Source organism: Octopus bimaculoides, chromosome 5, assembly GCF_046866305.1.
Source record: "Octopus bimaculoides isolate indiv1 chromosome 5, ASM4686630v1, whole genome shotgun sequence".
In the NCBI taxonomy this organism is placed as follows: Eukaryota; Metazoa; Mollusca; class Cephalopoda; order Octopoda; family Octopodidae; genus Octopus; species Octopus bimaculoides.
In genome coordinates, this window is record NC_142932.1 from 52,153,398 (window position 1) to 52,166,566 (window position 13,169).

Genomic DNA, 13,169 nt, shown 5'->3' on the forward strand with positions numbered 1-13,169 from the left:
CAATCATTTGTTTGTCCAGAGTTGAGGCTGTTTTAAGGCAAAATTCAAGCTCCTTACATTTCATCATGAGCTGACAGTGGCCCATTAATTTCTTGTGTTCTTCTAAGGTCTTGCTCAAATATTGGCAACAGCTGAATCCTTCAGACATTGGTCTCATTTTACTGTGACCAAACTGCTTGCAACAGAAACAATATACCGCATCATGCTGAATTGAATATACAAGCCACGTTTGAATTATCACTTCACCATTTGGCAGCATCTTAGAATAGAAGTTGAGATTGAATCTGTGGTTATCTTTTGATTTAGGAAATTTGTATTTTTTCTTTTGAACAACTCTAAGTTTCACAATGTCAGTACGTATGCCATCGGATATAGTTTCTGGCCAAGATGCAGGGTCAGTAGTGGTAGTGACTGTTTCCTGTTGCACAACTATATTTTCAGCAATAGGTAAAGGTTGTTGACAGCATGCACCATATAAGTCCTTCACATTTCTCTCCACTGATGAAAATGTAATAACCTGCTGTGAATTTTCATCACATCCACACATTTGTTGTTGCTTGGCATTTCTGTCGTTATCTGTTTGCCTGTCTTCTCTGCTATTTGTTAATAGTAATAGCACTGATGTATATAATAGCATAAATTGATCCATAATTCCAGCCATACACTTCCTGTTGTTTGCCAGTTTCACTCATTTATTGCATTTTTCTGCACCAGAATCATGCTTTTGGAACGATATCACTTGAGATCCGAAATACAAGGTGCTCAGTAAAAATATCATGAAATTTATTGCATAAGATTAATGCAAGATTTACAAATGTTACATATACATGTAATACTCAGGGCCTTATCAAGCATAAATATGTATTTTGGCCTACATGTAGTTGGTTATGACAAACAGATACAGATATGTAATACAAGTGTAATGTGTGGATGTGAGTATAGCTACAGAACATGCAATGAAATACAAATTTTAAAAAGGCAATACATGTATTAATCTCATTTCTGCTCATTGTTCCATTTCGTGGAAAGGTTCATTTATGGAGCTTTTTTTTTTCAAATATCATTTCAAATGATTTTCCAGAGAGTTGCAGCAGATGCTTACATTCTGCTACCAAAGAATCCTGTCACCCTATTTCAGTGGTTTTAATAAAAACAGCTGTTTATTAAAAATTTAAAATTCACATACAATTCGATCATATTAACAAAACACCAAATCTGAGTTTCCTTTTTCAGTTTATGTGAGTAATAAGGACCAGAGTAAACAAAATCTATTCAGGTAGGGAAGCTTGTGGTACAATGTAATATTTTTACAAGAACTTTTGCAGGTACAATATATTACCATTTTATTTCTTGAAATTTTCAGTTAATATAGAAAGTTTAATTCTTGTTCAACATCTTAACCAAAGTAAATAGATGACTCATTCAATCATAACTTTGATCATAACATGGAGCCTCACAACCGCAGGGGCCCCTGCAACTGCAGGGGCTTAGTGATGGCCCTAGTGGTAGCAAGTGTTAATGGACCAGAAGTAATGGTTATAGCAAGAAGAAAATAAAAGGAAGGCCAACAGATTTAATTTGAATGGTAGCCAACAGTTAATTCATGGTCTTTAGGTTTACATAAGCACAATGACCAAGTCATTAAATCAATAAACAGATTACCATGTTATACATTTTGTGTTCAAGTCTGCTACAGATGTTAAGTTTTTAATCAGAACACCAAAGTCTACATGTCACCATTCACCTATCTGTGGTGAAAATATAGCAGACATTCAAGGATTATTGTAAGATATCAGGCTTACCCAGAGAAAGTAATGGGAAATAATTGTATCCTTGTCTAGAAACTTCAGAAGATGCTGTCTTTTTCACATATATCTCTTGATATTTCAAAAACATTAAAAAAAAAAGATTTATGATGAATATACATTATTGTCCTCCTAAAACTTACCTGAATTGCTGAAATTCCACCTGCACTGGTACCTCTCAGAAAGGACCTTTCTCCAGTTTTCACATTGATGACTGTTATTACATTTCCAGTTGCAAACAGAACTGTGTCATTGTCAAGAAGACAGAGATTACATCTCCTGGTGCAGTCATAGCCCAATGAATATCTTAGAGAAATACTAAGGAAATACACAGTATATATTAGCTGCTACATTGCTATTGATACAGTAACTTATTTGTTTATTTTGTTCTTTGATGAAGAAAGTAGCAGTTAATTGCCTAATGTGACCTTCCTAAAGCTGTAGATATTAAGGAAAGAAGTTGATACACTTGATATGTTTTCCATCTTCTGAAGAACTTGTGTTTAGTTAGCACAAAGATAGGTAGTTTCCGAAGTAGTTGCTCCATTGGAGAAGAATTTCATAACTGGTTGATGTGAGATTGTAAGATAACTTTAAATGAAATAAAGCTGTCAACACAACATGTACAAATATGAGAGATGTCTTACATTTTGATTAAAACTCATTTCAATTCATTCTTTCATTCCTTCTGAATCTTCCGCACACACAAGTATCATCTGCAAAGTGATAGAGGCACCTCATGCCATATCTATATTCATTCTATGAATACAGACCTCAGAAACATCCTCAAATGAAGTCATGCAAGCTGTATCTACTTCAACTGTACAAAGATACAATCACTATATACATCAAGAAAACATTGTCCTCTCTTCCTGCCAACATTAGCAGCATACAAACAAAACCTCCAAGGTCACAACAAATAACAGGATTTACCAATACTGATGAGCTCACCTGATGAATGTATAATCTTCGCATAGTCAAAACTGCATTAAAAGATTAAATTTCCTCATCAGAGCCAGAAAATGCCTCAGTCCCCAATAACTACAAATTCTCTTCAAAGTTCATGTGAGATTCACAATGAAGTACTGCTCCTCATTACTACATACCAGGTGTGGTATATGTAATTTATCTATTACTCAGTTGATTGTAAAATAAAAAGTTTTAGGTTTTGTAAATGAAAGTTTACAGGTGAATTGTTGAATTTAATGACAATATTTTACATGTATTTACAATTCAAAATGACCAACCTACACTTTCACCATTCACCTTAATCACTTTACAATTCTTTATACCAGCCATTTTCAATGCTACAGTTTGTTCACACTGTGAGCTGCCAAATGTGATTTATGATAAACAATAAAACCCAAAAATATTAGGAAAGCTAGTTTTATATAACATTTGCAACTGTGTTTGTGAATATTTCAATTTATTCTTGACTAATAGGTAAATTAGAATGTTAAAATAATGGATAAATGTACATGTCACACCTGGTACATACATATTCTTGACCACATTCAAAGCCACTCAAGTCATTGGTGTGAAGTTACTCACCAGTACACTTAAACTCTGACCCACAGACATATTGCCTCCCTCAATTGAGTTGGATGCTCTCAGCTCACCTTCTCTCAGGCATTCCCAACTCATTCATCTCTCTTCCTTTCCTTACCCATATAGTGTCCAGCTTTAAAAGCCCCATATCAATCACTATAGCAAGTTCTTAATCTTTACAATTCCCTCCTAGCACAATTTTTTCATTAGCTGTCAAAGTTTTAACATCATCTCCTTCAAAATAGCCACCTTACACAGCAATTCGCTGGTCCAAGCATTCCAGCCACTTTTGGAATTTGGCCTAGGAGTCATTTTTTGTAAGCAAGTCGAGTCCCTTTTGCGATTCACTCTGGATCTCAACAACAGTGTTAAAACGGTGACCTTTGAGCTGCATTTTCATCTTGGGGAAGAGATGGAAGTCTATAGGTGCTAAATCTGGTGAATAGGGTGGGTGGAGAAGTGATACTATGTTGTTTTTGGTGACAAACTCATGGGTGGGGAGGGCTTGGTGACAGGGAGCATTGTTGTTGTGAAGACTGCAATTCTTCACATCCCACAGATCTGGTCACTATTGCTGAATGTCCTCCCTCAAACACTTCAAAATATTTCAGTAGAAATCTCAATTCATGGTCTGGTCATAACCAAGAGATATATATGTAGGTCCTTTCAACGAGATTAAACAAATCATAAATAATTAAATTAATTTTAATTATTGATGACATACAATGACATAATTTTCTTTTTTTTTTGGAATTGGTTATCTAAGTACATGTAAATCTTTAAATAATAGCATGTAATATTAGGTTGAAAAACTCTTTTGGCTAGAAAAATTCACATCTCCTGTGGACATGATGCATTTATTATAAAACTTAAAGATATTTGTTTGTGTGTATATATGTAAGTGGTTTTAGAGGTATAGCTAGGAGGCAGTGAGGTGAATAGTTGCCCAAGATGCAGTTGTGACTGAGCACAAAATTTCCTCTCACATATCAAGTATGTCAAATAATATGGAGCTGCCAACAGTGTTATTATTTCCCCCACCCACTGGGTTTTTAAATTCCCTACTACACCATTGGTCTTAGATTGAAATGAGGCTTCCCATTAATATTGCCATCTTTACTTTTCCATCTTAAGCTGGCTTTGAATCACACACCAATCAATGTATGAGTTTTCTTTTCAAAGGTAAAATACATTAACTTGGAAATTTTTTTTCTTTACCCATGTATTCCTGACATGTAAGCACAAAATCTTCAAAAGAAAACTAATACATCAAAAGTATCAATTTATTGCATGGCACTATTAATAATAATGTTTTGATATGAGCAAACAACATATTGATTTCTCTCATAGCGACATGTTTCAGATTTATGCAACAACCACAATAGCAAGTGTTTTTTAGGCAATTTTCTTTGCTGAATCAAAAGTTAATTCTGTATAGCCTCATGAAAGTTTTCCCAATCTAACCTTATCCTTTTCATTCTCTCTTGATAACAACACCTTTCCCTCATATCCTTTATCATCTTTACCCATGTGTTTCTTGCTCTTTCTCTCTCTCTGTTCCCTTCCATAATCATTTCCATCATTCCCTCACCTAGTCACTTTAAGTTTTTCCCAGCACATGATCCAGCTATGTCATCCCATTTCTCTTCTCAAGATCCATCAGAATCACATGGAAAAGAAATGGGAAAGTAGTAAGTGTTAAACAATATTAGTGATAACAACAAAATGGGAATTATCTGTTCAATAATACTCACCAAAAGAAATATATATTGATCATGAACATATCATAGGCACAGACGTAGTTGTGTGGTAAGAAGTTTGTTTCCCAACCACATAGTTCTGGGTTTAGCATCTTACATAGCACCTTGGGCAAGCGGTTTCTACTATCGCCTCAGACCGACCAAAGTCTTGTGAGTGGATTTGATGGATGGAAACTGAAAGAAGCTCATCTTATATATATATAAAAGATGGAAGTGGAAATAGCACAGAAGTATTTTTCTTAACATAAAATCAGTGGTACACATATACACATATAAAGAAATTCTGGAAATAGCACAGAAGTAAATCTAGGACGTTTCAATTTAATGAAAATGATTTAAAAAATTATATAAAGAAAATATCACTAGTTTCAATGATGAATCTCATGTTATCAAATATCAGTAAAAAATTTATAAAAACAGTTTATCTTCTGTATGGAGGTCGAAAACATGTCTAGAGCTTTTTCGTTGAAGTCATCTTTAAATATAGTTTGGTATAGAGTTCAAAGTGTGGGTTCCTTCTAAGGGGGTGGCTTAATAGTATTTATTGAATGGGTTTTGTCCACATGTGTGTAAGTGTGTGTGTGTGTGTGTGTGTGTTGAAGGTTTTTTCAATATGTTTGGAATGTGACCATCTGTGTGTTGGTGGGTGTGTATATTTTCTTTTGTGTGTATGTGTGTGTTTGTGTGTGTGTTTGTGTGTGTGGTTGTATGTGTGTAGTTGTATGTGTGTTTTTTGGGATGTTTTCTTTTATATGTGTATATGTGTGAGTGTCTGTGTGTGTGTGAGTGTATGTGCATGTGTGTTTGAGTGTATATGTGTGTGTATGTTACAAAATGAGACCAAATCATAACAGGTCTGGCATGTAAAACACACAGACTAAGCAACTTCTTGGACATCCTCTTAAAACCCTTCCTAAAACATAAACAGAGCTACATACAAGATGACCTAGACATGCTAAATCATCTGCCAAAAACTCACCCCCCCCCCCCACATATACACACACATACCCACACATACACTCACACACGCACACACACACAGAGGTGGAGACACATAACAGAAAACGTCTAACCCAAAGGAAAATCCTAATTATTTCTTCAACAAGATATTCATCACAACATACACATCCATCAACACACAGTTGGTCACATTCCAAACATACTGAAAAGATATTCAACACAGTACACACACACTTACACACAGGTGGACATAAAACTCATTCAATAAATACTTTTAAGCCACCTTAGAAGGAACCCACTAAGGTTTCTGTTAGACAATAGATAACTGTACACCCTCTCTTTCTCTCTAACACCTTAAACTCTATACCAAACTATATTTAAAGAAGACTCCAATAAAAAAACTCCAGACATGTTTTTGACTACCATACAGAAGATAAACTGTTTTTACTTCAAAATTTTATAAATTTTACTGATATTTGATAAGATGAGATTCATCATCGAAACCGGTAATATTTTCTTTATATAATTTTAAAACCATTTCATTAAATTCCTTCTTAAATTGAAATGTCTTACATTTACTTCTGTGCTATTTCCAGAATTTCTTTATATGTGTATATGTGTACCACTGATTTCATGCTAAGAAAAATATCTTAATATCTTAGCAATTCTTCAAGCCTATCACTTGGAGCGACGGCGTTCATCAGCATTTTGTATGTATGTATGTATGTATGTATGTATGCATGCATGTATGTATGTTTGTGTGTGTATATATCAATGTGTGTCCATCCTTGTGTCTATATTTGTGCGCCAGTACTGCTTGACAACCTGTGTTGGAGTGCTAACATTACCATAACAGCAGTTTGGCAAAAGAGACTAATAGTAAAAGTATGAGGCTTTACAAAAAAAAAAAATAAGTACAGGGTTCAACTAAAATTCTTGAAGGTCGGGCCCCATTGTGACCACAACCTAATGATAGAAACAAATAAAAGATATAAGGTATAATTTATAACAACAATGACAGCAACAAAGGATACTTGAAATCTAACATGTCTTCTGGTAAACCAGAATCTTCTGTGACAAATGGCCTGTATTTCAATTCTTCATAGTCATAAAAAAAATCTTCAGGTATCACTCTCTTAACAACTTTTTCTTCTTTTTCAGGCTCTGAAAGTTCAAAATCACTTTCATCTCGAGAACTTGAACTAAAATACACTGTAGACTCCTCATCATCTTCTTCATTACTGCTTCCACTCCTTGAAGAAGCAGTACCTGGTACTGACAATGAATCACTTTTCCGTGTTTCCTTCTTGGAAATTGACTTTGCAATTAATTTCCTTTTTTCTGATTCCTCTTCAGACATCTTTCCAGTGGTTCTTTTTTGACACTTTTTGCAGTTTCTTCTCCAGCTGGATGTTCTTTGACCTTAATCAAAACCTGGCATCTGAAATGGTAAAAAGACCTTTATCAATGAGTGCAATCTAAATTTTATAACTTGTCTCTAAGTGATTTGATGGCAAACAAACAAAGTTAGGAAAATTAAATGTGGCACCTTGGGCAAGTATCTTCTTCTATAGCTTCAGTCTGACCAATAAATTGTGAGAGGATTTGGTAGATGGAAACCAAAAGATCTCATCATATATACATACCTATATATATATATATATACATACATATATATACATATATATATATATATATATATATATATATATATATATATATATATATATATATATATATATATATGTTAAAGAGAGAGAGAGAGAGAGAGAGAGAGAGAGAGAGAGAGAGAGAGAGAGGCATGGCTGTGTAGTAAGAAGCTTGCTTCCCAACCACATGGTTCCAGGTTCAGTCCTACTGCATGGTACCATGGGCAAGTGTCTTCTACTATAGCCTTGAACCAACCGAGGCCTTGTGAGTGGATTTGGTAGACAGAAACTAAAAGAATCCCATCATGTATATATAGAGAGAGACGGATGTAACTTCACACAATGTAGAAGAGAACTGGATGTTTCTACAGGACAACCTGCTGAGGGCCACTGACCAGATCTGTGGATGGTGCAAAGTCCCCTCTCGACCGAAAATAACGTGGTGGTGGAACAATGTTGTTGACAGGGCAATTAGGGAAAAGAAACAGGCCTGGAAGGACTGGAAGAACGGTGGTAGCAGGGAATTGTATCAGACTGCCAGAAGGGTAGCTAGGCAACAGGTTTATTTAGCCAGAGGGGAAGCAGATAAGAAAAGATTTGCCACTGTTCTGTGCCGTGAGGACCAAAGACTTGAGGTATTTCATGTCGCAAGACAGTGTGTGAGAGAGAATCGTGATGTTGTAGGAGAGAAATGTGTTCGCATGGATGATGGTACGCTTACACTAAATGAGGATGCAAAGAAAGAGGTCTGGAGATGCCACTACGAAAGATTGCTCAATAAAGAGAATGAATGGGAGAAAGAGGGTCTGCCGAATGTCGACCCAACAGAGGGACCAGCTATCCGAGTTGACAGTACCATGGTAGATAAAGCAATTAAGAGTATGAAGACAGGGAAGGCCCCCGGCCCATCAGGAATCACTGCAGAGACGCTCAAAATATTTGGCAGTGTCGGCTATAGCCTAGTCACCCGTATTACGAACCAGGTGATACACGAAGGAGTCATACCCAATGACTGGTGTAGCAGCATCATAGTCAACTGCTACAAAGATAAAGGTGACGCTTTAGATACAAATAATTATAGAGGTATCAAGATGTTAGATCAAGTAATGAAAGTCACGGAGAAGGTCATATCCCAACTATTTAGGGAGCAGGTCAGTTTAGATGAGATGCAGTTTGGGTTCGTGCCTGGGAAAAGCACCACTGATGCTATATTTCTGGTAAGACAGCTTCAGGAGAAATACCTAGCCAAGGATAAACCTATGTACCTGGCTTTCGTTGACATGGAGAAAGCCTTTGACAGGGTCCCCCGATCCCTTATCTGGTGGTCAATGAGGAAACTTGGGATAGAAGAATGGTTAGTGAGAGCTGTGCGAGCCATGTACAGAGACGCTGTCAGTAAGGTGAGGGTTGGCAATGAGTACAGTGAAGAATTCCGGGTAGAGGTAGGTGTCCACCAAGGTTCTGTCCTCAGCCCCCTCCTATTTATCATAGTCCTCCAGGCTATAACAGAGGAATTCAAGACAGGATGCCCCTGGAAGCTCCTCTATGCTGATGACCTTGCACTAATTGCTGAGTCACTATCAGAACTAGAGGAGAAGTTTCAGGTGTGGAAGCAAGGACTAGAGTCGAAGGGCCTTAAAATCAATTTAGCTAAAACCAAAGTCCTAATAAGTAGGAAGGTAGAAAAATCACAAACACCTTCAGGTAGATGGCCCTGCTCGATCTGTAGAAAAGGCGTAGGTAGAAACTCTATAAGATGCACCCAGTGCAAGCTATGGACACATAAGAGGTGCAGCAATATCAAAGGAAGGTTAACTAGGAAGTTAGTTGTTGTATGTAGCAGATGTTCAGGAGCTATAAACATTGTAAATGTGTAGAAAACAACTTCTGCCACATTCCAGGGAGTAAAACTAGAAGTGGTTGATAGCTTCCACTGTCTAGGTGACCAAGTTAGTAGCTGCTAGAATAAGAATAGCCTGGGCAAAGTTCAGAGAGCTCTTACCTCTGCTGTTGACAAAGGGTCTCTCTCTCAGAGTAAAAGGCAGACTGTATGACGCATGTGTATGAACAGCCATGCTTCATGGCAGTGAAACATGGGCCGTGACTGCTGAAGACATGCCTAAGCTCACAAGGAATGAAGCCAGTATGCTCCGATGGATATGTAATGTCAGTGTGCATACTAGACAGAGTGTAAGTACCTTGAGAGAAAAGTTGAACCTAAGAAGCATCAGTTGTGGTGTGCAAGAGAGATGATTGTGTTGGTATAGTCATGTGATGAGAATGGACGAGGATAGCTGTGTGAAAAAGTGCCACACCTTAGCAGTTGAGGGAACCTGTGGAAGAGGTAGGCCCATGATGACCTGGGATGATGTGGTGAGGCAAGACCTATGAACATTGGGCCTCACCGAGGCGATGACTTCTGACCGAGACCTTTGGAAATATGCTGTGCATGAGCAGACCTGGCAAGCCAAGTGAGACCTAAATCCAAGGCCTCTGCCAGGGGTGTAGCCAGCCCACTTATGCATTCCTTTCCTTCATTGGACACTAAACTCCACTTGCGAAGACCTCTTGAGGCAAGTGAAATCGAAATCGAACTAAATTCGACGACTGGCACCCATGCCAACATCATCTCCTTCATTGGACACGAAACTCAGCTTGCGAAGACCTGTTGGAGCAAGTGAAAGTGAAATCGTGATAGCACCTGTGCCCAGCGTCGCCTTTCTGGCATTTGTGCTCGTGGTATGTGTAAGGACTTTCGAGCAAGATCGTTGCAGTGCTGCTGGACTAGCTCTTGTGCGGGTGGCATGTAAAATACACCATTTTGAGCGTGGCCGTTGCCAGTACCACCTGACTGGCCATCATGCCAGTGACATGTAAAAGCATCCACTACACTCTCGGAGTGGTTGGCGTTAGGAAAGGCATCCAGCTGTAGAAACTCTGCCAAATCAGATTGGAGCCTGGTGTTGCCATCCGGTTTCACCAGTCCTCAGTCAAATCGTCCAACCCATGCTAGCATGGAAAGCGGACGTTAAACGATGATGATGATGGTATATATATATATATATATATATATATATATATATATATATATATATATATATATATATATATAAATATATATGTATGTATGTATGTATGTATGTGTGTGTCTTTGTGTCTGAGTTTGTCCTCTCCATCACTGCTTGACAACTGGTATTGGTTTGTTTACATCCCTGTAACTTAGCAGTCTGGCAAAAGAATAAGTACTTGACTTAAAAGAAGTGATGGGGCCACACATACATGTGTGTGTGTGTGTGTGTGTGTGTTTCCCTATGTATGTGTTTATCTTCCCCACCCATCACTTGACAACTGGTGTTGTTTGTTTACATCCTGGTAACTTAGCAGTTTGGTGGAGAGAGACCTACAGAATAACTACCAAGCTTAGAAAATAGGTACTGAGACTAATTTGTTTGACTAAACCTTTCACGGCAGTGCCCCGGCATGGCCGCAGTCCAATGACTGAAATAAGTAAAAGCTAAAAGATAAAAGACAGACATTTTAATTTTTATCAGTAATGCAAAGGTAAAGCTGGATGAAATTGTAAAGAATGCTATACTTTATAAATGTGCTACTTTTGTAGTTTAGTTTTATATATTTTAAGCCTGTCTTTCATACTCTGAAATTAATAAAAGCATGTCCATAATATAGCTAGGACATCGTCAAAAGATATTTTAGCTCCTAGCAATAATTAATACTCAAACAAAGTTCTGGTGAAGCTTAAGATAAAACGCTGCTGCTGTTGCTGCACACAAATATCCTTGGCCACATTCAGATAAAGAGCTACACAACTGATTAGCTTTAAGTCACTCTAGTCTCTGAATCACAGGTACACAGTGTCATTTCTCTCCTTTTCTACTAATACTATAATGGTCTCTGCACCTCAGAGCTTCAGACATTCCCAACCCACTCATCTCTCTTCCTTTCATCACTCTATGTCTACCCATCCCGACTCCAGATTCTGCCCAGATTGCTACGCCCAGCTCTTTCTTATCAGAACTTTGACACTCTGAAATTCCCTTCATGCTCATGTTTATCCTGTAGACTTGAACAGATTTCACATGCAAAGGATCTTTAAGAATGTTAATAGCATCAATATCAGTGATTTTGGAGAGTCTACAAAAGCTATAGGCATTGCCTTTACTTTACAAGTAAACACCCCACAAAATTTTGTGCATGTGTTAAAAATTATTGCTAATATTACTCCTTTTAACTCAAGTTTTTATGGAACTCCTGAAGTCTTGCATGTTTAGTGAGCTTGCTACCTGCAGCCTACAGTACCACAAGATCTGTTCTTCTCAACTATCTAATACTTTCCTGATTATTCTGGCCATGCCAAGGCACAGACCTTTTGTAACAGCTCTTTTGTAAAAGCTCTTCTTTGATTTTTATTATATTATTATTATGTTGTTTTTTTTTCATCTTTCTTCAAATTTTCTTCCATTTCTCGCCGAGTATTTTCCATATACCTTGGGCAGAGAAGCTCATTGTATGCATTTCCAGTTTACACACGCAAATTCATAGGTAAAATATGTATTTAAAAAAAAAATTAATAAATAGATAAATTCATGAATGGATGTTGTTTTCACAGTGATAATGCTCTTCTCAGTACATGAGTCGTTCCAGTTAGCACGATTTTTTGCACTTCCTGTAGGGATGGTAAGCCTGGTATCATTTTCAAATAGGTTTCAGTACCTTTTTTTATCATTCCTAGAGATCCTACAATCACTGGTACGGTAGTCGCCTTGAGGTGCCACATTTTTTCAATTTCTATTAGCAAATCTTTATATTTACTGATCTTGTCAAATTCTTTCGCCGCTATATTATGATCAGAGGGAATACTCATGTCAATTAATAAACACGTCTTCTTTGTCTGATCTTTTATAATAATATTCAATGACTGCTTATGGGAATCAAATGCACATCTCCTGTAGTCATGACGCATTTATTATAAAACCAAAAACTATTTGTTCATGTGTATATGTGTAAGTGGTTTTAGAGGTATAGCTAGGAGGCAGTGAGTTTTATAGTTTTGTCGGTATGTACAGGGAAGTCCCAGAGAATCGACACATTTTCTCCCTCAGTCACAGCTTCAGGATGGTGTTTATACCATTTGTCAGTGGTTTTGATTTTATAATGCCGACATATTGTCCAGTGTAAATACTGGCCAACTCTGTCATGTCTTGCTTTATATTCTAAAGGTGCTAAGACTCTACACCCTGAGATTAGGTGGTCTATAGTTTCAATCTTATCGTTACAGAATCAGCATTTTGGGACAACACCATTTTTTATCACATTGGCTAGGTAGTTCCGGGTTAATAAGCTTTGGTCTTGAGCAGCTAATATGAAACCTTCACTCTCTGCTTTTAGCCCTGAACTTCGTAACCATTGATGCGTGTGTTTCTGGTTGA

At 37.2% G+C, this 13,169-nt stretch overlaps 1 protein-coding gene across 1 annotated transcript in view; it reads right to left on the bottom strand.

Annotated features, from left to right (window-relative positions):
- LOC106873590 (cilia- and flagella-associated protein 44) overlaps positions 1-13,169 on the bottom strand; it is a 192,187-nt gene that overhangs the window by 164,326 nt on the left and 14,692 nt on the right. The window contains exons 2-3 of the mRNA XM_014921024.3: positions 7,108-7,514; positions 1,949-2,111 (exon numbers count right to left, since the gene is read on the bottom strand). Coding sequence (XP_014776510.2) covers positions 1,949-2,111; positions 7,108-7,433 — 489 coding nt within the window. The 5' untranslated portion in view covers positions 7,434-7,514. The remainder of the gene's footprint in view (positions 1-1,948; positions 2,112-7,107; positions 7,515-13,169) is intronic.